Genomic DNA, 25,609 nt, shown 5'->3' with positions numbered 1-25,609 from the left:
TCTTCCAGACTGGCAAATATGCCAAGGTACTGAGAGGACGGCATGCCTGGAGAAATTGTGAAAACTCTATGTTAGCCATTCCTTTGCCTCAAGTACCTTACCTTATGCATCTCTTCCACTTGACTGTTCTTGAATTGTATCATTTATAATAAACTGATAATAGTAACTAAAGCGCTTTCCTGAATTCTGGTAGTCATTCTAGTGAATTACTGAACCTGAGGTGTGGGAGGGTTATGGGAACTCCCAAATGTGTAGTCAGCCTGGCAGAAGTGTGGATAGCCTGGCATTTAAAGTAGGGGGTTAGAGAGTGTCTTGTGGGACTAGTCCTTTACCTGTGGGTTGTGTGCTAACTCCATGTATTTAGCATCAGAATTCTATTGAATGGCTGAACACAAACTTGGGTGAATCTTGGTTCTTTTACCTACTATATTTCTTTTTTTTTTTTTTTAAAGATTTTATTTATTTATTTGAGAGAGTGAGAGAGCACAAGCAGGGGGAGCAGCAGAGGGAGAGGGAGAAGCAGATTCCTCATTGACCAGGGAGCCTGTTGTGGGGTTCAATCCCAGGAAGCTTCATCCCAGGACCCTGGGATCATGACCTGAGCGGAAGGCAGACGCTTAACAGACAGAGCCACCCAGATGTCCCTCTATGTTTCTAACATTGAACAAGTTTCTTAAGCCCAATTTTACCTCATTATTTATGAAATATGATATTATTATATCTATGTAGGATTAAATAAGACAATATTTATAGAGCGCTTAGAGAAGCACCTAGCATATAGCCAAATCTCAATATATATCAGTTCTCAACTAGAAGGATTGAAATAACCTTAGTGTTCTGTGATCCATTAGTCCAACAGGGTTTAATCATTCTCAGATGGTCCAACCAATCATATGGAAGGAATCTATATGTACTGTGGGAATTTGAATGCTTAGAAAAGTAGTAGCAGAAGAGTAAATGACCCTCTGAAAATCATCTGAGGGGATAGAATTTCTACTAAAGGGAGTAGAGATTGGAAGATAAGGAAAATGATATGATTCAAGAGCAAAATATGGGGAAGGCAGAGAACTGGAAACATGATGTTTCAAATCTAGGAGCCAGGGGCAGTTTGGGGAGTCTTTGATATAATTTCTGAGCATATTAGTGGCCTTTTATTAATATAAACTCACAGATGTTGCCTTGGCTGTGTGGTTGATCTTAATAAGGGCTTTGATTTGGTTTTAGCCAAAGCAGAAGTTGGTTATTTTTCTCTCATTAAAAAAATACACTCATTGTCATTTTCCTGAGTGACTATCTCATGTCAAAAGCATATATGCTCAACTCATGGGGGAAACATCTGTGCTGTGCTTTGCCACTTTTGTCCTCTTGTGGATATATTACACTGAAGGAAAACTGTTAAAATAACAAGAAGAAACCAACTTATATTTATCATCAAATACAGATACAAGATTAATAACAGACTGTTTTTTTCTGCTTCCCTGAGACACACTGCAAGACCGAGAAATATGGCTCTGTTATATCTGTCTTAGAAAGAATCACCAGGGAATCCAAAAAAGCCAATGTTAGAAGTAATTTGTTGGCTTTCTGACACCTCAGGCTCATTATTGTGATCTAAGTACCAGCCTTTGGTACTATTTGCAATTTTCAGGGAGGTCATTAACGAAAGCTAAGAAAAAGAATGACTACCAAATCAGTCTTGGAGGTTATTTCACACATTCTTGATACTGAGGTCATTGAGTGAGTGTTTCATGTTTGAATGTAGAGCAATCATAAAGCAGCCAGCCCAGATAAGTGAAGGGCAGACTGGGGAGTCACCCCAAAATGTACTTGACTCTCCAAATTGCTAATGCAGTGATTATTGCCCATGGCTATAGACATGTTACTTCAAAAGAGCCTTTGAGGAGAGATGTAAATTGAACACACAAAAGGAAGAATTCTGTAATTAAAGATAAGATTTTACCAGTTTGCAAAGCGAATTTCCAAAACTAAGCAGAGATAAATCTATATGGTAATGAAAGAAAGTGCCCAAATAAAAAAAAAAAAACCTGAGAAAATATTTTCCCCCCTAGGTTAAAGTTGTTTAAAATATACTCTCCAAACACAAGTATATGGTGATATTTTAATTTAAAATGTTCCTCATTCTGGATAGAATGCAAGGCTAGAGAGGGTTCAGGAGGGAGCAGTTCTAGTCTTTGGGAATTAGCCCATGGGTCTCTAGTAGCTTGTTTCCTAATACTATCAGCTGGTCTGTTGGGCCCAATAATATATGAGGCTCACTAGCTGACCATTGCAGTAGTGTTAGTGTGTTTCTAGCTGGAAAGAACACTGATGTGCCCACAGAAAGCATTTCCCAAGTTGAAGAACAACTAGGCTACCACCATCTTTTCTATATTCTTTTCTTAAACACTCAAGATTGCTGAAAATATTTGGGTGTGTATTTGGCATGTTCAGAGTAATCAAATCTTACAAATACATAAAGCCTTGAGAGATTAGCTACATTTGCAAAACAGAACAGTTTTCACAGATAGATGAGAGACACGCTCTTTCTTTCTTTCTTTTTTTTCATTTTGCCACAATAAATTAGGTTGAACAAAGGAATCACAGAGTTCACTTTATATTGTACTTCATCATTTTGCCACTAGTATCAATCATTTTTATGGACCTATTAAACAGGTCTAGAATGGGTTTCCACAGTCACCTGCTACAGCCTGCTGCCTTCAGGCAGATAATGTTTGGTTCCTCTATGTAGCTTAAATTTTATTGACATCACACTGAAGAGCCACATTTGAACATGCTCCACTATAATATCAGTTCACCATGATAGGTCCAAAGGTGACTAAGATTACAGATATCCTAACATCATTTTTAGAATCACATATTCTACCAAGGCCACTAGGATCTGAGACAGGAAGAGAACAATTAAAGAAAAGATGTGCTGAGGTATCTATAGCTGAAAACATCGGTCAAAAGGCAGCAGGCATCTGGGAAAAAACTTTCTTTTTAGCTTGGAGGCCAGAAATACATTGGCATTGCCACTGGAATTGAAACAAAGCCAATTTTTAATTGGTTTTTAAAATCTGGAATGGAACATTCCTGTAGTCATCCATGAACCGACCTCATCCTGTAGAAGCTGAGTGAATCTTGGCCAACCATCTGCCTTGTGAATTGTTTTGTTTGGGTCCCTCATAGGACAGAAAGTACTTGTGCAATAGTTTCACATGAAGTTAAAGTCCTTCAGGATGTCTCTCGAGCTGAGAATTCAAAAGAGAAACTGGTCTCTAGAGAGAAAAATCAAATGCCTTCACTGATATGCTTTGGGGCTGGCTAGACCCGCTGGGCTGGGAGTTACTACCTTCTCTCCTCCTAGCATGATGGCTTCTGAAAAGGAGTAAAGCCTATTCTTACAGAAGACAGATAGCTGGACAGGTAGATTACATTAGTGAAAGCCACATGAAGTATTTTAAGATAGGTTTAACTTAGAATTTTACTAGATTCATCAATGTAAATTCAGTGCTTCATGCACAGCCACACTTCCAAAAGGTTTGGTTGAATGAACAGTGACCCTTTCGAAACATGCATACTCTGAAATTAACTCAGTGGGACAGTGTGTGGGGAGTCCATCTCTTCTCCCATCCCCAGGATGGTGCTCCACCTATGCAACAAGGATGGAATTAAGGAGTCTTCTCAGCAGTGGCCAGGGATGATGAGACACTTTCTTCAAGTCCTTCTTCTTTTTTTTTTTTTTTTTTATGATAGTCACACACAGAGAGAGAGAGAGAGAGGCAGAGACATAGGCAGAGGGAGAAGCAGGCTCCATGCACCGGGAGCCCGATGTGGGATTTGATCCCAGGTCTCCAGGATTGCGCCCTGGGCCAAAGGCAGGCGCCAAACCGCTGTGCCACCCAGGGATCCCTCTTCAAGTCCTTCTTAAGTCCACCCTGAGGTTATTGCAAGGAACAGCGGGGTGAAGGAGGAAACTAAGAAGATTAATCAGCAATACCTGACACCTCAAATGAAATGGAAAGCCGGTTGTTGATGAAGAAAATCTAAATAAGCTCATGAATAAAAACATACTTCTGTAAATGGGAAGTAGCTGAAATAAGTAAGCCTCACCAAGAACTTTAAGTATTTGGATTTCAATGGCTGCCAAAGAAATGGGAAGAAAAAAAGAGCAAGAAAACCAAATGTAACTTTTATACAACAACAACAGCTTTTATATCAAGTTTTTTTTCCCCAAAAGGAAGAACATTCTATTTTTTAAAAAATAGAGCTATATTCTTCAAAAGTGAATGTCTTACAGACAAGGAAAGGCTTAGGAGCTGCTCTAGATGAAAACACACTAGAGGGACAGGACAGCTAAGTGCAATATGTCATCCTAGATTGGATCTGACACTGGAGAGGAAAGCATGCTATAAAGGACATTATTAGGTCAATTGATAAAACTAGAATACAATCAGCAGATTAGGTATTGTATTAATGTTCAACTTCTGGAAGGAATATCCTTATTCTTAGGATATCCTATGTGAAAGAATATCCTTACTCTTAGGAAGTCTACATTGAAATATTTAGGGATAAAAAACTATGAGGTAGGCAATTTACTTACAAAAATAATTGTTTAATTTCAAAATTGAGATATAGTTGAGTAGGTTTTCAATTTTATGGTAGACTTTTAAATATATTACTGGCAGATGCCAGATCTTAAGATGCTGTATGGCACTGTCATTAAAAAGTATAAATTCAGGCTGGTCCTCAGGTGATGGAATCCCTCTAAAACCACAACATCTAGAGAGCCTCAGAGAAGTGGTATTCATTTGGGGACTGCCAACAGTAACCTCTGCATAAAGTAAGCCATACTTGTAATCATTCTTGAGGCATGCTGGCTGATATACTTTATCAGGGCTAATACATCGCTGTACACTCCAGTTGATCTAGAGCATAAAAGGAGTATTGCTTATATTGTAGAGCCAAAAGGGGCTTTTATACTTATTGAAATCAATGCTTCCCTAATTCAGGATACTGGAGGACCATACATTTCAGTATAACTTAATTTGATACAAGTGGATATTCTGAAGCCAGACCATCTGGCCCAAACTCCTGCTCCACACTTGACTACATGTATGTCTTTTAGAAACTTACTTCACCTCTCTTTGCCTCAGTTTCCTTATCATAAAAATAAGGATTAAAAAAAATACTTAAGTCCTAGTATTATGTAAGGATTAAATGAGTTGATACTTTGAAAACACAAGAGTGCCTGGCCCATGATAAATACTCCAGGAATGTTATTTTTTAATGTCGATTAAATATTGCAATAGAGGAGACAGAAGAAGAAAAGATGCAGTGACATAAATCCATATCTCGTACTGTGATATTCACCTATAACACAGAAGGGCTTTCGGGCAAATCTCAGTCTTCCTTGCCATCCTCTATATCGACAACAGCAACCTGCAGACCAGATCCGAATGATGAACTCCAAGCCAAAGACGACAATCATCACGAACTCCTAAAATATGAAATAAGACATGTTAAAGAGAGGCATTACGGAGCAAACCAGAGGGAGAGGCTCCATGGGCATTTTTGGACATTTAGGCACTTCATCTAAAACCTATAGTCATTAATGCCTAGAGTTAACATCCCCTCTTCTTTAAAGCAAACTAAACATGGAGCACATGTGAACCTCACATTGTCTGCATTTTCCATCATGGAATGCTATTCCTATTCAAAGTCCCTCACACTTTGTAATTTAGGAGTTGTTTTTAATACTAAACATGCTGGTTGAATTACAGATCTGCCTTGTGTAGAATATACAGAGTAACTGACTTTAGCTACCCGGTAACACGTGAAATATCTGAGATGAAAGAGGGGACCCTGAAAACACAGCTTTATACTTTTATAAAAAACAGACCTTCATTCTGTTGCAAGAAGTGATATAATCCCTAAACACTTAAGAGTCATTCTTAGAGAAAAAGAAGTAAACATATTGAAGTATACTGAGTTCTTTTGTTAATGGTGTCAAAACCTTCTTATGAGTCAGAAAGTTTCAAAGGCATTATTGTGTGTGTTACACATATATTCTTTGTCTGAAGTACTACACTGAATCCTCAAAATCTTAAGTTTATTAATTCTTATGTTGTCTTTTGGTAAGAGATACCCAGAAAATAATATCTACTTCAGCAAAATGACTGAGATTGTTTAGGAATAGCTGTGAGTGAACCCTGGGGAAAGGTCAACTAATGTGGCTCATTAAGTACTGGGTCATAAAATGAGAAACCAAATGAAATTTGTAAGAATAAAGCATCTCTGGAGCAAGCTTGTCATAGTCCCCTTGTTGTCCCTTTATAGGGACAGGCAACTGAGTTTGCCAAAATTTATTTTCCTTTAAAAAATAATTTCCTTTCTTGTTTTTAAACAAGGGTCGACTAGCACTTATAATGCAGAACAATGTTTATTAAATGATATTATTATAATTAATTAATTATAAAAGTGATACATGGTCTTACTAAAACCTTCAAACATCACAGAAACCTAGAGCACAGAAAGTAAAGGTACTAATCTCCCACCCCACATACCAAGATAAAAACTGTTATCAAATTTAGAAAAATGGCATTTTTATTGCAATTTTCAGGCAAATGTCTCTCTTTTCAGTGGGCACATATGATAATATTTTGCACTTTTGAAGAGCCTAGTAGAGACAGATCATTCTATCCTGTTATTTTGCATGAAGTAAGACAAATATTTTTCATGATGAAAAATTAATCTCCAATATCACTGCTGCTTACTTAACAGTGATTTAAAACTACCTATGGAATAAATCTCCAAAAATGACTTTATGCACAGATAACCAAAACTATGCTCAACATACACTCATTGATGATATGAGGGTTTTGTTTTATTTTGGCTTGGCTTTGCTTTTGAGTCTGTATCTAGGTAGTTGAGTCTATTCATTCATTAAGGTGGCTAAAGTGCCAGAGCACCTAGAGTCAATCCAGTACATCTTTCCACATAGAAAAAACATGCTGAGAGGTCTGAGATGCCCAGGTAGTTGTGTCTATGTTCAATCTAGCTTTCTGGCAGGTCCACTTTTTTATCTCTCCCTCTACCTCCTACTTGTGCCAAGAAGTTCAGCATGCCACTGGTGAGAGGCCCTGTTATAATGTATGCCCAAAAGCTTGAGCAACTAGGCACATCACACAGTGATTTTTTTTTTTCATAGGAACAGATGACACCAACAGATGCACAGTCATTATTCTGAAGCAAGGTAGGTCACCACTGTACCATTTCTTTGTTGCACTGAGGCAGGCAGGGTAGATTCAACCTACAAATTCTGTACTCAGGGTCCCTTATTCAGGAATATTGCTTGCTGCTTTTTTTTTTTTTTTTTAAGAGTTGGGGGAATGAGTGAAATAAGTCAATTGGAGAAAGAAAATTATCATATGGTTTCACTCATATGTGGAATATAAGAAATAGTGAAAGGGACTAGAAGGAAAGGAGTGAAATGGAGTGGGGAAAAATTAGAGAGAAAGACAAACCATGAGAAAATCCTAACTCTGGGAAACAAACAAAAGGTTGCAGAAGGGGAGGTGGGTGGAGGATGGGGTAACTAGGTGACAGGCACTAAGGAGGGCACATGATGAGATGAGCACTGGGTATTATACTATATGTTGGAAAATTAAATTTAAATAAAATATTAAAAAAAGAGTTGGGGGAAATATCCTTCATTTCCTAATAAAACAAGAGGAAGTTGCAATTGGATTTTGCCACAGGGTCACAATTTCTGCCATGGGGGAAGTATATGAGGGTCAGAGTTCTCTCCTTACTAGACCATTACTTGGTGTTCTCTATAAGGGCTAAATTTTTTAAAAAAGATTTATTTATTTATTTGTGAGAGGGAGAAATAGAAAGTGTGCACACACAAATAGGGGGGAGGGGCAGAGGGGGCAGGAGAGAATATCCTTGCTGAGCAAGGAGCCTACCCCAGGGCTTGATCTCTTCACCAGAGACCATGGCCCTGAGATCATAACCTTAGCCCAAACCAAGAGTTGGACACTAAACTGACTGAGCCACCCAGGTACGCCTAAGGGATAAAATTTCTAGTCCTTGAGTAAGCAGAAATGAAGATAAGAACTCAGCAGATGACCATGGGACATTTCTTTCAGGCTCAGAGCTTCTGGCTATGGGAGATGTGATAGGGAACAAAAGCATGAAAACCATTTTGACCAAATTCTGCTATTGGTTCCTGAAATATCCACCTTATTTCAATTTTAAGGAATAAAATGCTATTGAGTCAAAGAAGAGAGAGCATCTCAAATCTGACCAGTGAGGAATAGATTCATCAACATGTTGTATATTAGATCTCCAGAACTTATTCATCTTGCATAATGAAGCTTTGTATCCTTTGACCATCTCCCCTTTCCCCTTCAGTCCCTGGAAATCACCATTCTACTCTCTGCTTTTCTGAGTTTGACTTTCTTAGATTTCACAAATAAGTGAGGTGATGCAGTATTTGTCCTTTTGTGTCTGATTTACTTTACTTAGCGTGATATCCTCCAAGTTCATCCATGTTATTGTAAGTGGTAGGGTTTCCTTTTTGTAAAGGCTGAATAATATTCTATTGTATATGTATACACCACATTTTCTCTATTCATTTGTCCATTAATGGACACTTAGGTTGTTTCCATATCATGGCTATCGTGAATAATGCTGCAATGAATATGGGAGTGCAGGTATCTCTCCAAGATCCTGATTTCATTTCTTTTGAATATATGCCCAGAAATGGGATCGCTGGATCATATGGTAGTTCTGTTTTTAATTTCTGGAGGAACCTCCATACTGTTTTCCATAGTGGCTGCACAATTTACATTCCCTCCAACATGGTACATACGGGGTTCCCTTTTCTCCACATCTTTGCCAACACTTGCTATCTTTTGTCTATTTAATAATAGCCTTTCTTACAGATGTTAAATAATAGCTCATTGTGGTTTTAATCATCAGCATTTCCAAGATGATGTGATGTTGAGTTCCTTTTCATATACCTGTTGGCCATTTTCATGTTTTCTCTTGAGAAATATCCTATTCAGGTCCTGTGCCCATGTTTTAGATCAGGTTATTTTTTTGTTGTTGATGCTATTCAGTTATGGAAGTTCCTTATATATTTGCATATTAACTCCTTATCAGATGTTTGGTGTGCAAATGTTTCCTTTCATTCTGGAGGCTGTCTCTTCACTCTGTTGGTTTCCTTTGCTGTACAGAAGCTTTTTAGTTTGCTGCAATCCTACCTGTCTATTTTTGCCTTTGTTGTCTGTGATTTAAGAGTAATGTTCCAAAAAGTCATTGTACAGACCAATGTCAAGAAGCTCTTTTTTCTATGTTTGCTTCTAGCAGTTTTATAGTTTCAGGCCTTGTATTTAAATATTTCATTCATTTTGAGTTGGTTTTTATATATGGTGTGAGAAAAGGGTCCAGTTTCATTCTTCTGCATGTGAATATCCAGTTTCCCATTCATGGTAAAAACTTTCAGCGAGTTAGGATCAGAGGTTTATTGTTTCAATTTGATAAATAGCATCTACAAAAAAAACTATAGCTGATGTCATAATTAATGGTGAAAGATTGAATACTTTCTCCTAAAATTAAGAACAAGGTAAGATGTTAGTTTCATCACTCTTATTCAACATAGTTAAATAATACAATCACTGCAGTAAAGTAAGTAAAAGAAATAAAAGGCATTCAAAGGTCGACATAAGACAGCCTCTATTTGCAGATGACATGATTGTTTCCAGAGAAAATTGCAAGGAATCTTCAAAAAAAAATGCTTAGAACTAATAAGTGAGTTCAGTAAGGTTGCAAGATTTAAGATGAACATATAAAAATCAGTCACATTTCTGTATATTGACAATGAGTATGCGGAAACCAAAATTAAAAGCACAATATTATTTATAACCATTCCAAAGAAAATAAAATGTTTAGCTATGCACTTAACAAAACATGTAAAGGATATGCATGCTGAAAATTACAAAATTTTCATGAGAGAATCAGAAAAGACCTAAATAAAGGGAAATATGTTCATGAATTGAAAAACTCAACACAATAAAGATGTCAACTTTTCATAAGTTGACATATAGGTTAATGAAATTTCTATCAAAATCTCAGCAAAATTGATTGATTGATTTGAGAGAGAGAGCATGCATATATGTGAGTGGAGTGACATACAGAAGGGGAGGGAGAAGGAGAGAGAATCTGAAGCAGACCCCACTGAGTGCAGAGCCTTATGCAGGGCTTGATCTCACTATCCAGAGATCATGACCTGAGCTGAAACCAAGAGTTGGACTCTTCATTGACTGAACCATCCAGGTGCCCCTCAGGAAGCTTATTTTGTAGACACAAACAAACTTATTCTAATATTTATATGGAAAGTCACAGGCCCTAGAAGAGCTTAAAAATATCCTGAAAAAGGAGAAAAAAAGGGGGGGAGAGTTAATTTATCTGATATTAAGGCCTACTATATACTTTTAGTAATCAAAACTGTGTGGTATTGGTGGAGAGTCAGACACATATAGAAAAATGGAACAGTAAAGAGAACTTAGAAATATACCAGACAAATATAGATTTGGATAAAGGTACAAAAATATGGATTTTCTTGATAAAGGTACAAAAGCAATTCAATGGAGAAAGAAATAGCTTCTTTAAAAAATCATTCTAGGACAATTGGATATCCATACGCAAAAAAAATGAACCTCAATCTATAGCTCATACCTTATACTGAGATCTATTCAAAATAGGCTGTAGGCTTAAATGTTAAAGCTACGAAACTTTTAGTAAAAACCACAGGAAAAGATTTTTGGAATTTGTGTTAAGCAAAGAGTTTTTAGACTTGACACCAAAGCACAAAAAATAAAAGGAAAAAATTGATAAATTGGACTTCATCAAAAGAAGAGGATGAAAAGACACACTATAGACTGGGAGAAAATATTTGCAAACCACATATAAAAACTCTCAAACCTTAACAGTAATAAAATCCAATTGGAAAACGGGCAAAAGAAATGAATACACATTTCACTAAAGAGGATATAAGAATGGCAAATAAGCATATGAAAAGAAATTCAACATCATTAGCCACATGGGAAATACAAATTAAAACCACATGAGATAACACTACACACCTATCAAAATGGCAAAAGTAAAAAACTGTGCCCACACAAAATGCTGAGAAGAATGCAGAGAAACTAGATCACTCATGCATTGCTGGTTTCTAGAAGAAAACAATTTGATAGTTTCTTATAAAACTAAACATGTAGTTACTATAAGATTTAGCCATTGTACTCTTGGGCATTCATGCCAGTGAAATAAAAACTTATATTTATACAAAACTCAGTATATGAATGTTCACAGTGGATTTATTCATAATGACCAAAACCTGAAAACAGTCCAGATGTCCTCACCATGTAAATGGTTAAACAAGCTGTGGTACATCTACACCATGGACTACGTACAAATCAACAGTAAAGATAAACGAAATATTGATACACACAGAAACTTGGGTGAATCTCTAGGGAATTATGTTGAATACATAACATTTTTGAAATGAAAAAGTTTTAGAAATGCAGACCAGATGAGTGGTTGCAAGAAGTCAGGGATGGGGGAGAGGTGGAAAGGAGGAGGTGACTATAGTTATTAAAGGGCAACTTGACAGGTCCTTGTGGTGATGGAGCTATTTGATGTCTTGACTGTTGTCTTGACATGACTCTCTACATGTGCAAAAATTATAGAACTGAATACCCACATACAAATACATACATGCCCACATAAAAATACTCTAAGAAAAACTGGGAAAATCTCAATAAGATCTGTGGATTGTATCAATACTATTCTTTTGCTTGTGATAAAGTTTTCCAAAATTTTATCATTTGGGGAAACTGGGTAAAATGTATATAGGATATTATTATTGTATTATTTCTTACAACTGAATGTGAATCAAGAATTATTTCAAAAAAATTTCAGTGAAAGAAAAAGCCATCGCCCATCATCTAGCCAATAGGTAGACTCAGAAATGTGTTGCTCTTCAAATTGAGATACTAGATATGCTCTCACTGTGTTTTGGTTTAATGGTACTCTTTAAATGACCCTTTGGATGGAGTCTCCTTATTTTATTTTCAAATGACTTAAAAATACAAACATCTGCTATGCTCAGTTGAAATGATTTAGATTAGGGATGGTTCTGATCTTTTTTGGACCAGCCATGTGACATGTTCTGGTGCCTTTGCTGCTGTACCTCAGGATAAATCAGTTCATTTTCTCTCACTTGTTTTTAATTGAAATAAAATGTTCATTATTTATTCAAGTGGTTGCTAAAGAGATTAATGAATAATTATTGGAGTACTTGACCTACTTGGAGGAAAGCTGCAATGTAAGCTGGTGTTATTAACAATGGTTCTGTCCTTTATTGAAGCTTCTAAAAGCTTGGCTTTGACAGCTCTCTACAGAACAAAAGGCAATGTTTATTATTTTTATCACCTGTCTTGAAGGAGTTATAGTGTTTCCTCATTTGTACTCACAGAATTTTGGTAAAACACAGAATACCTTTCCTATTCTTAAAGACTAAGAAATTGCATATAGAAATTAAGAAACTCAACAGGCAGTGGTAGAGCTAGTCCTAGGCTCTATCTAGAATACTTATTAAGAACACTAACCTAGCACTAACTCTCTTTTCTAGATATTAAGGAATAATCTTTATGTAACTCACGAGAGAACTGTGATGCTATTTCATTAATATAGGTGACTTTGCTGTACAATTCAAGATTTAAATTTTGTTCTTGCAGCTAATTTATTTTTGAGTTACTCAAAGTGGTTTTAGGTATAGACTGATTGATTTTTTGATACAAATTCACAACGCCTAACAGCTCATGTTCTAATTGTTTTCTCATTAATTAATAGCCCTGTTCATTAAAACACAGTGACCTTTGTCTAATCTACAAGCTGTCTGCTGTGACCATTAGTTTTTTCTGGTTTTATGTCATCAAATGGCATTTTTGTGAAGATGAAATGCCAACATTATAAACCCCATGACATTTGCATCAATTCTTAAAGAGCTGTGGCTAATTAGACATAAAAAATTGGAAGTACTTACTTTATTCAGAATATCAACATAATCAATTTCTTGCTATTTTTGCTCCTTTGTGTGTGTGTGTGTGTGTGTGTGTTAAAGTAACATAGGGCTAGCAGGCCAGCATGCCTCTTCACAGAATCCCTGGAGGGAAAGATCTGTGACGTAAACTGAGTCATAAATTTTAAAGAAAGGCAACAGTCAGAAGGGTTGCAGTTATAATTCTTTGTAATTTGGAAAATCCTATGAGTATAATACACACTAAGGAAGTGAAATTAAGATCTAGAGATTGCTCCACATTTAAATCAGAATATGGAAATAAATACACAAAAGCAGGTCATCTTTTGGATATTTGTCTCCTCCAAGAACAGAAAAAGACCCTAAACACATGTTTACTGACCATCTCTTAGAGGCCATTATGTGCATCCATTGTCAATTTAACTTCCTTTCACATTTCTCCTTACTTTTCAGGGTGGCATATTAACTATTAATATCCTAGAAGAGAATCTGAGAGAATGAATGTCTTCCAAAGGGACTGATTTGACTTGGGGTTGAAGATATGTCAATATCTTCAGGATTACACTTGCATCTAGGGAGGGGAGTGATGAGAATATGACAGAGCTTTACTAAGTTGCTTAGTGGACACTGAGTGGGCTTGTGCAGAGAAAGGGATATGGAAATAGGAATAGGGTAGGGATGGGGAGATCAGAACAAGGTGTGAAAGGGCATGGAATGCTTCCTGCTTTTGGAAACAGTGATTGAGATGGTTTTGAAAACCAGTATCTGGGGCTGGCCTTTTTTCCTGTGAGGCTTAGGAAGATACCGATAGATGAGTCCATTTCAGGAGCATGAGAGAAACCCAGTGTCCCCTAAGGTCTTTCCTTTTCCTGATGGATGATTCCTGAAACTTGTCTAGAAATCATTTATCCTTTCAAATTTTTCACTCCTATTAAAGTGCAAATCTCCCTCTGAAAAGTAATTCATTAACCATATTTATATGCAATGTTCATTTTTTAAAAAAAGATTTTATTGTTTATTTATTTATTTTATTTATTATTTATTTATTTATTTATTTATGATAGTCACACACACAGAGAGAGAGAGGCAGAGACATAGGCAGAGGGAGAAGCAGGCTCCATGCACCGGGAGCCCGACGTGGGATTCGATCCCGGGTCTCCAGGATCGCGCCCCGGGCCAAAGGCAGGCGCCAAACCGCTGCGCCACCCAGGGATCCCGATTTTATTGTTTTTTAAAGTAATCTCTGCACCCAACATGGGGCTCAAACTCACGACTCTGAGATCAAGAGTCACCACCAACTGAGCCAGCCAGGCACTCCTGCAATGTTCATTTATCCCAGGAGGTTTTCACTGGGGCTTAGGGAAGGGAGTAGTTTGAAAATGTGTCATCCCAAATGGCTGATTTACACTTATTACCAAAGAAGGCAGTTGTCTGCAAGCCAGGAAGAGGGCCCTCCTTGGGGAATAAAACCAATCATTACCTTGATCTTGAACTTCTAGCATCCAGAACTGTGAGATATAAACATCTGTTGCTTAAGCCACCCAGTCTATGTATTTCATTGTAACAGCCCAAGCAGACTAAGACAAATGGCTTTGGTGCTACCAAGAGATGGAGAGTCATGTCAGGACTGGGCATGTTTTTGGAGAACTTTCAGAACTTATTATTTTTCTTACTTGGGAGTTACATTTCTGCCCTGACAGCCACCTTTGCTTGGACCAAAGAAAGTGCTATAATACTGAGAGGTCTTCTGATTTTCAGAAAATCTGCACCTTCCCTCTTCTTTTAGGATATTTGCATAGTTTAGTATAACTATTCTGCAACATTTCTTTCACTTATAGCTTTTCTGCCTTTTATGAATTCCCTTTACAAATGCATACTGAGGGGCACCTCAGTGGCTCAGTCTGTTGAGCAACTGCCTTTGGGTCAGATTGTGATCCCAGTGTTCTGGGACTGAGCCCTGCATCAGCCTCCCTGCTTTGCAGGGAGCTTGCTTCTCTCGTCTCTGTTTGCCTCTCTCTATCTCTCATGAATAAATAAATACAATCTTAAAAAAAGTCCATAACTTTAAAAACAAAACAAAACAAACATATAAAAAAACCCAAATGTATACTGAATACCATAACCATGCAGGATATAGAGATGGGCAATAAGTCTGTCACCCTTGAGTTTATAATCTGTTTGGGATGATGAGACACGCACACTAGAAAACTCACAAAATGATGTACAGTTAGTGTTGTGCAAGGTGGTCCTTTGAAAAAGTCCTCACTCATTGTGGCAAGTCTTCTACGTAGGTAGTCCTTCCCTAAATGTTTGTTGAAATTTCCTTCAGTTCAAAACTTCAGGTTCAGCAAAAACTAATTAGCATGCTGCTTTATCAATTCATTAAGATCAAAATTCTGAAAAAGGGCTAGCTAGAAGTAGAAAAATTAGAAAAAGTTAATTAGCCTATGATTTTTTTCTAATCTGCCTATTCAGCACTATTGCACTAATTGTAATTGGAGAGTGAATGGTTTCTCACTGCAAGACGTCTTAGTGTCAGTGTGTGCTTATGTTGATTAATTGAAGCTACAGAAGAGTAACAGTAATTACCTATTTTAACTCCTATGATTTATAGCACTGAACCATTTTGTTTTCATTTGGGGTCACCTGATGATACCTCATTTCTTTTTACTATCTTACTAGAATGATAGGACTTTTTGCCTGCCATTGGTTACAAAAGGTTCTTTTAAAAATATTTTTATTATCATCAGAAACAAAATAGACCAGGATTAACCATATGTACTCCAATGTTTTTAAATGGGTTTTGCTTATAAAATATCAATATCACTTGACATAGCAAATATTCTGACTAAAAAAAGGACTACTAGGGCCATTATGAACTCAAGTACCATCTCCAGCCACCTGGTCCAGACAAGCAGTATAGGATTTTATTAAATTCCTGACAAAGAGTATCATTGATCTTATTAAGGTAGGATTATATCATGAATTTTCAATGACCTAAAACTTAATCATACATAAGAAAATAACTGCCACTGTTAAGTCAGATTCCTGGTAGGAACACTAACAAATACATTAGGAGGGACAGAACAATGCATCTCTGTGACAATGACTTTAAGTAAGGCATTTGTACTCAAACTTCCTCAAACTCCTTCGATTGTTTATTTTTAAATATTTTATTTTTTATTTATTCATGAGAGACAGAGAGACAGCCAGAGACTTAGACAGAGGGAGAAGCAGGCTCCATGTAGGGAGCCTGATGTGGGACTCGATCCTGGGACTCCAGGATCACGCCCTGGGTCGAAGGCAGACACTAAACCGCTGAGACAACCAGGTATCCCTTTCTATTGTTTTTTGAAACCAATTTTAACTATGCCTGGTAAGTTTTTTGAAACCAATTTTAACTATGCCTGGTAAGTTGAAGTTGACCACGCTGTTTCTGGTCAATATGGACAAGAAAGGTTCTTAAGACAGGCTGGGAAAAGACAAAGAAACTGAGGAACAGTTTGTTCCTTTATCTGAGTATGCTTCTGGTGGAATCCTCAAATGTTTTAGTTTTTGGAGGAAGCATAACTTCAGGGAGGAGCCAGAGTGGCTACTGCTGCAGCCTGTGTTTTATTAACTCAGTAGTGAGGATGGCAGAGGCTGTGGTGATGGACAGATGGAACTCTGAACACCTCAACTGTTGAGGTGTCCAGGGGGGGAAATATTGCTTGTTGGGAGACTGTGAAAACAGGAGGCATAATCTGGAAGAAATAGAAAACTTTGGGACCACAGCTTTCAGAGGAGGAAAAGTGATGGGCAGGGGGATTTCAGAGTCCAGCACAAATCAGTTACTACCTTGTTTTCTTTCCATGTCCACAATCTATAGGTTGCACTGCAGACCTCTATATGCTACTGGGAAAAATCACCACACTTTCTTGGGTCATCTAACCCATGTTTCTTCTAGGCTTCCTGATAGGACAGGTGTTATTTTTATTTTTTATTTTTTATTTTGTTAGAGAGAGAGAGAGAGAGAGAGAGAGAATGTGAGCAGTGGTGGTGAGGGACAGAGAGATAAGGAGAGGGAGACTCTTAAGCAGGCCCCACACCCAGAACAGAGCTCAACACAGGGCTCAATCTTAGGACCCTGAGATCATGACCTGAGCTGAAATCAAGAGTCGGACTCTTAACCAACTGAGTTGCCCAGATGCTCCTGAACAGGAGATATTTTGATTTAAAATGGTCTTGGTTTACTCCTCTCTTACCCCTTACCCATAATTGTTTTCTTTTATAAGAATCAAAATGCATTTTGTTACCTAATGTGTACATTTTCCGCATTACCACAGTGTGTGTTATTGGTATTAGTGTACTCTGTGGTAACAAGAACAATATCCTTTGGTGAGTGTTGAGAGGTAAGAAAACACACCTCACTCTGTATATATTGTATACCCGCTAACACACAGACTTGTATGTACACTTGCACAGAAGCTTTCAGAATTGACATTGGGATTCAGTCAACAAGGCTGGTGTACAAGAAAAGGAGAGAAAAAATTCTAAGTGTGAAAATCTACAAAAAACTATTAACAAGATCTACTACCACAAATTGAAAATGTGTATCAGTTCAGTACAATCCCTGATAAATATAAATTGTTAACTATCCCCAAAGTATGTAAATTGATGGCACTGTAATAATATTCCATTAATGATACTTTCTAAATTGGGGGAAAGTTTGAAGTTATCTGACCTTTCTAACATTCAGATCATAAAGAAAAATAAAATCTATACAAGATCACTTATTTTGATAGCTTCAGTTTTATTAACCATGGGAATCTTCATGGGAATCTTTCATCCTTTATGAAATCTGTCATGATTCTGGGATATTTATTTATGTTCCTAATTGTTTCTAGTTATCCATCAATATCATTCAAGACTAGTCATGCTATAAATCAAGTGTACTCTTAAATTGAGTAATATCAAGGGCTTACTCATTGATAAATTTAAACAAATTTAATGAGCTCTGCTGCCAGTGAGATCTGCTGCCAGTTGTTCATTTGAACCATTAAATAATAGATTAGGAATGAGTATGTCTTCTACACCTACTGGTTAAAAAAAACTTAGATGAAGATAAAATGAGAAAGCTATTTGGGAAATTTTCAAGTATTTTAGAACACCAATTTTTATGATCCCTAAGCATAAGACATAGCACATGGCAAATACTTATCAATTTGCTTTGATGGTGAGTTATCCTGACTGCTAAATCCAAGAAATATTGGAGGTATCCCTTGTTTCTATTGTAACCTATTTTTGTGTTATGTTATTCACCAAGCCATGTTCTGATCTTAATTTGTTTTTCTCAAGTTTCTCTGCTGGAGAGAAAATGGCTTCTCTTGCTACATCTAGCCTTTATCTCAGAGATGGTTTCTATTGCACATAAACCATTACTCTTTTCTGCCCATCATAGTATTTGGAATGCAATTTCTGCGAAATGTCTCTGCTCACATCATCAACATATGTTAATTAATACATCACTGACTTCTTGTCACCCATTACGCACACCTGCCAAACAACCTCTGATCAGTGATGGCCTCCTTCTGCAAGATGAATTGCCATCACTTGGACTGATTTGGAAAATTACTTAGTGTAGGAGGGAACTGATCTGTCACAGTCATTTGAAACCCTGTTTTGCTCTCCTGCTCTTTTATTTGGTTGTAGACTTATTCCTACCTGGCAACACGACACTTGATTTGGAGACCATGGTAGTAGTATAATGATATATGAGAGGATTGATTCACAATTTTAACTAATAAAGTATCCCATACACAATTTGTGACCAAAGTGGTGGAAATACAGAGTCATGCATTGACTTTACAGGACATTAACAAAAAGTGGGCTCTGAGCAAAAATAAGTGTATATTAAGAAGTAAGGTTCTGCCTTAGGAAAGAATGCACTGGAGAAAGTGCACTCCTTACCATTTCCAAAGCAGCATGGGATGTCTGAATAGATGTAAAGTGATATAGCAGTGTCAAGTTGACCTTTTGTAGAATCTAGACAAAAGAAGTCTCAGAGCAAGGTGTGCTGAAAGTAAATTTACTCAGAGGGGGCTGGGGAGGTGTTGGGCTGAATGGAAAGGGAACAAGGAACCACAGAGGTGGATTCTCCTGTTGAAGCAATGAGGGCTCTGGGAAATTTTCTCAGCTGAAAGGAAAATGGCTCCCCTCATTTGTGTTCCCTATCACCCTTGCTTGACTTCCAGACTAGTCCATGAAGCCTCCTTGGAGGAAACGCTGTCAGGCTCACCTCAAGGCAGCCTGACTATGGAGACTATCAAGGTGTGCACATCATAGCCTCTTGTCTTGGCCAAAACCATTTTTATAACTTCTTCCATTATTTTACTCTGCACGTCTGCATAGTAAATGCTGGCTCAGCACAACCTTATCTTTTTAAAGAGCACAAATACAATTCATTACTTCCATTTAGATATCCCTAATTTAGAATTTGTGATAATTCCACTGAAGTTTGGGCAACACTTATTTTGTGCCATTTATTAAAAGAGGATTTACCAGGCAAATTAAGAATAGAAATGAGAGGACAAGGGAAAAGGTTTAACATATTTAAAAGGAAACAGTTTTCAAGATCCTTAATAGTACTTATTTGCATTGAAACAATTAATGGAATCATTACAACTAAGCCATCTCATTAATTAAAGAAAACTCAGCAGGATCCTTATTTGGCAACACTTTGTTAGCAGAGATTCCCTAAGTATTGACTCAATGGAAAACTGGTAAGAAATATGCCTCCTCCCAAATTCTAATTACCCCCTTTCAGTCATCTTAAATGTTTCCCAAACATTGAGGTAAACATTCCAATAAGCTATAGCTAGCTGCATAAATTAGTGTACAGATACATGTCAGTCTGTGCTATTGGTATATCCAGGATCCTGTGATCACTGACAGCAGCCTCCAGCCTAGTAGAAGCATGGAATGCTGGATCCGAAAGAAGGGGATATAGCTCATCCCATGGGTTTGTGTGTTCTGTTCTGATCTTTTTTCTATCTTTCTTGTGACCTGATCTGGTAGAGAAGTCTACTTGCCTCTCCTTATCTGAAATGAGCCCCTAGATACCTAATAAATTGCAAGTGCTCCTTCCTAGGAAGCAGAGGGCCAGCACAATGACTTGATTTGGTCATTCTCAAACACTGGGATCATTAATTTAGTCATAGTAGGATGCTTAGGACAAAGTGCAGAAAGTGCAGATTCCACCATGTTTCATTAATTCACTTAGCAGAGAGCAGAGGTTTGGAGCAGAGGGGCTCTGGCACTTGCGAGTTCTATGACTTTGGGCAATGTAACTTAACCTCACTGGGCCTCAGTGTTCTTTTCTATAAAATGGGAATAAAAATTCCTTCTTTATAAGGTTGTTATCAAGGTTTAAATGACCTAATATTTGTATAGTGCTTACAACAGCATCTGACAAGCAGAAATCACTTTGTAAGTGCTAACTAACATGAAGTCATTCATCCAAAATTTATTAAGTGCTTACTGCATGTCAGGTCCATTTCTAGATGCTGAAGACACAGAAGTGAGCAAAGAGTAAAAAATTCCTATACTCTGGATGCTTCTAGTAAGGGAGGTAGATGGTAACATAATCAACATATTTTTTTAAAGATTACTTATTTATTTATTTGGAGGAGTGACAGCAAGAGTGAGAGAGGGAGGAGGAACAGAGGGAGTGGAGAGCCCAACCTGGGGCTCGATCCCAGGATCCTGCAATCGTGATCTGAGCCAAAACCAAGAGCTGGATACTTAACTGCGTGAGCCACCCAGCCTGCCCAATAAATAAGTACATCTTGTAGACATTAGAAGATAAGTGCTATTAGGAGTGATAAAGGAGGGTAGAGGTGCTGAGGAGGGCCAGTGGATGTCCAGCCTTAAACAAGAGAATTGGGGTAGGCCTTTCTGAGCAGCAGGTTGTTAAAAGAGTAACAAGCCTGGTGCAAAAACCCCCAAACGTGCATGAGGAATAAGAAGATAAGGTGGCTGAAATAGATGGAGTAAGTAGAGAAGAGTAGGAGGTGAGAATGGAGGGGAATTGAGGGCCAGATTGTATTTAAGGGTCATTGTAAGAACTCTGGCTTTTCTTCTGAGAGAAATGGGAGTGTTCTCCAGGACAAACACCTCAGGAAGAACCAGCTCGCTTTCTGTCTCCTCACTATAGCTGTTCTGGTCACTCACCAGGTTTTGGTTAAAGATGGGAAGTCTTTCTGAGAGGAGCTGGGTGCCCACTGACAATGCAAGAAGCAGGGCATGGAAACTGGGACAGGACCTATATGTCTGTCTATTCTAGGCAAGAGGACAGGAATGAGGCTGTAAGTTGAGAACAAGGTTTTCCCTGATGTGCTAAAGTAGAAACTTGAGGCTGTAAATATATGATATCATATCCTCATTAGATGATTTCCATAATTATCAGAACCTGCAAGTAGATGCTTTTCTGCTCAGTACCAAGTGCCAACTCACAGTTCTTCATTCCTAGTCTTCAATGTGGCCCTGAACTGACAAGCTTCCAAGAGCTTCCACTCTGAGGACATGGGAAACAATGTTAGATTTGATATGATTTACTGGCAGTAAAGGAAATAAGAACAGCAGATACAGAAGGAATAATTTTATATTTAATTTTTATATATTTTCTTTTTTTTTAAAAGATTTTATTTATCTATTAATGATAGATACAGAGAGAGAAGCAGAGACATAGGCAGATGGAGAAGCAGGCTCCCCTTGGAGAGTCTGATGTGGGACTTGATCCCAGGACTCTGGGATCACAACCTGAGCCAAAGGCAGATGCTCAACCACTGAGCCCCCCAGCGCCCAATTTTTATGTATTTTCCAAGATAAAATTAAATGGAAATTTAGGACACTTAAAATGTTTTTATTTATAAGTTTATAGGACATAAGACCTTACAATGCTTGCTTATCCTGTTCTTCTGCTTAAATTCTTCTCCCTGGGAATCTAGAGCATCAATAATGTAACAGTTTTGGTAAAATTGCCATTCTTTCCTTCAAATTTGATAAATACCTGGCTCAGAAGACTCAAGATAAGATGAAGATAGTGAGGATAGGATCATTCTTTCCATTTCTGACAACTAAGCCAAAGTTGGGGAGAAGATACTTCAAATTTTCCTTATTTTTTGACTTTAGGGTTACATGTAAAGGAGTGACCATAAAGTGAAAATATTATTAAAGAGGCTCGGACTGGGTGTTTTTCTGTATGTTAGTAAATTGAACACCAATAAAAATTAATTAAAAAAAAATAAAGAGGCTCGGGACAAAAGTATTGTCTTCCTCCATCTCTCAACCAAATGCTCAGGGTTCTTAAGATGTTAGGGAAAACATGGGACTTGAAACTGATACTATTACATAAATATTGAAATCTTTGAGCATTGAGGGGACTGTTTTCAGTGGTGCTGAGCTGTGGGTGCCTACTGGGCATGCAGAGTATTCTTAGCATCTCAGTATCCTAAGGCTGGGACATGATTCACAGAAGTTGAGAGTGGTTATTTGCTTTGGTGATTTTTTTCTTTGTGTATTGGAAGGAGAACCTTCTTGAATAATGTTTTTGTTCATCTGAAATGTGAGTCTTATAAAAAGAGACTAGTCACCACAGTGGTTAGAAATTTCCATTTTATAATTAAAAAGAAAAAGTTGTTGGCTGTCAATAGAAACATAAAAATGAATTCTGGCTCTGGCTAGGGTCAAATTATGTTGAGACTTTATTCCATCCTTCTATATTTCCGAATGTTACTGAGTCAAGAGAAAGAGGAATCTCTCATTTCAGATGAGTTTTTCTTGGAGATTTTCCCAAGCAATTAATTCCCCTCCTCTTTGGCTTTCCTGCTTTCATCTCCTAAAAATATCAAACTTTTATTTTTTTAATCTCCAGCTATCATTTGGTGACACATCAAGGGAAGCATACATATGTAGGTAATCTAAAGCTTTTTTAGATTTCCTTTGCAATAGTTCTGCCCTAATGATGCTGATGCTTGTGACAGTGATTGAATTTTTCTACTGATAATTTGTTGCTCAGGTCATTTGACCAGGATTATTTAAGTCAGAGGCTTAAGGCTAAGGACTAACTTTTTACTATTCATGACAGTTTAGCTGAATGGTTCTCAGGGATATTACCTATGATGTGTTAGGAGGCAATTTTGATTCACCCAATGATTGTTGGAAAGAGAACTGATTTTGGGAAAGATTCTAGATTCCTACAAAGTACTGATTCCACACAACCTTGGACATTTATGTAGAGGAAAGGAATTAGGCTTTCTAAGGTGCTTCATGGCTTGGAGAACTCCATCCCTCTGTCCCCTTGGAAAATGAACAGCATCAGGTGACTGCAGTCACCCTAAAGTTCCATGGATTTTTAGCTTATGTTAAGGTTTAAGAATGCTTCTTAGTGAGCCCTTTTAAAACTTTTTGTTTTTTAAAAAAATAATCAATTTCCCTAGGTCTTCAGTGCAATATTGATCTGCATGTCTTTCAAAGGAAAAAGGCTCTGTCCATAATTTTGCTACCATCACTCAGGACCACCAAGACTTTGGATGAAGATTGCTATAAACTAACACTCTAACTGGTTAAATGCTAGCATTGAGGATGATGAAGGGGGTAAGCCATGTCCTGGGAATAAGGACATGGCTAATAAAATGCCTCAAGCCTTCCTTGCTCAGCGGGAGTTTGCTTCTCCCTCTCCCCCTGCCCCTTCCCCTGCTTATGTTCTCTCTTGTGCTCTCTCTCTCAAATAAATAAATAAATGAATAGCCTCAAGCCTAATTTTTTTTTTTTTTTAATGGGAGGAGTGCTTGGTATTAAGATTTCTAGGGGTATGGACACCTCAGTCAGTTAAGTATCTGTCTTCCACTCAGGTCATGATCCCAGGGTTGTAGGATTGAGTCCTGCCTCAGGCTCCCTGCTCAGCGGGGAGTCTGCTTCTCCTTCTGCCCCCTCCTCACTGCCTGTGCCCCGCCCCCACCGCTTGTGCATGCGTGTGCGCACTCTCTCTGTCAGAAATAAATAAATAAAATTCTTTAAAAAAAAGATTTCTAGGGGCATGACACAAAGAAGAGTGGTAATACTGAATTTGATCTCAAAGTGGTTTCTTCATCATAATGGTGGCTACTATTTCCTTGTATAATTTTCTCTTTCCACCTCTCGGGTTTCCTTCATTTCCCCATGATCTTCAAATCTAGACTGCTGTATCTCCTGGACTATAAATAAGTATTTCTAATACTTCCCAATGGTCCCCAAATGAATGAAATGTAATATATTTAAAACCAGCCTATCTTTCTTCTGAAACTGACAAATGCTCTATGTTCTCAGTCTTGGGTAATAGCATCATTATCTAACCACAGCCCAAAGTCAGAAAGCACGGGCATCCTTACTTTCAGTCTCTCACATCAAATACCACCGTTTATTGGTACAGCTTCAGAAATGTCCCCTGAATTTAGCTTTTCCTTTCTATTCCTTCTGTTTTTGTTTTAGTCCAGATATTCATTGTATGGCTCAGGGCAGTATGGCAATGTCCATTTATTCTTGTCCCCTGCTGCTCCTTCTCTGTTTCAGTCATCTTCCAAGGTATAGTTAGAATTATCTTTCTCAATTTGATCAGGTCATTGTGTTGCTTATCAAAAGAAGATTTTCTCTTGATTCCATCACTTACAGAGTAAAATCCAAACCTTCCTCTGAGTCTCTTCATGCATCTGAACCCTGAAATCTAACCAGACTGACCCAGAACTTGTGATTCCAGACCCAACTTAAATGTCCCCACCTCTGGAAGCCTTCTCCAACTGGCTGTGGAGAGTCAGTTACTTCCTCTGTTGTCACCAATTGTTCTTTTTACACATTTCTTTCTTTTTTTTAAATTTATTTATTCAGAGAGAGAGAGAGACTGAGAGGCAGAGACACAGGCAGAGGGAGAAGCGGGCTCCATGCAAGGAGCCTGACGTGGGACTCGATCCTGGGTCTCCAGGATCAGACCCCGGGCTGCAGGTGGTGCTAAACCGCTGCGCCACCGGGGGTGCTCTTTTTACACATTTCTATTATGCCATCATATTCATGGATCACCTAATCTCAAATTCTACATTCCTTTGGTTCTCTGACTCACTTTTGCTTCTCTCTCAAGGTAAGCAATTGGATCTTTTAATTCAGGAAATGGCTTGGAATTTCACTTTCAAATTATTATTATTATTTTTTTAATTTATGAGACACACAGAGAGAGGCAGAGGGAGACGCAGGCTCTCTGTGGGGAGCCCGATGTGGGACTCGATCCCAGGACCACGGGATCATGACCTGAGCCAAAAGCAGACACTCAACCACTGAGCCACCCAGGTGCTGGGGAATTTCACTTTTGATTAAAAACAGGAGAAAATAGGATGATCTAAATGAGGCTGGGGAAGAGGCTAGAGCATAAAGCCTAGAACATAATAGGTACTAAAGAAATGCTTGTTTAATGCATGGTTTAAAGCAAGCATG

General features: G+C 37.8%; 1 protein-coding gene across 2 annotated transcripts in view; it reads right to left on the bottom strand.

Moving 5' to 3' along the window:
- Positions 1–25,609, bottom strand: part of KCNQ5 (potassium voltage-gated channel subfamily Q member 5) — a 509,851-nt gene that overhangs the window by 142,989 nt on the left and 341,253 nt on the right. For both annotated transcript variants that reach the window (XM_072735385.1, XM_072735394.1), the window contains exon 3: positions 5,374–5,500. In XM_072735385.1, coding sequence (XP_072591486.1) covers positions 5,374–5,500 — 127 coding nt within the window. The remainder of the gene's footprint in view (positions 1–5,373; positions 5,501–25,609) is intronic.

The sequence above is a fragment of the Vulpes vulpes genome, chromosome 1 (genome assembly GCF_048418805.1).
Source record: "Vulpes vulpes isolate BD-2025 chromosome 1, VulVul3, whole genome shotgun sequence".
NCBI lineage: Eukaryota > Metazoa > Chordata > Mammalia > Carnivora > Canidae > Vulpes > Vulpes vulpes.
This window is presented reverse-complemented; position numbering and strand designations above follow the sequence as displayed.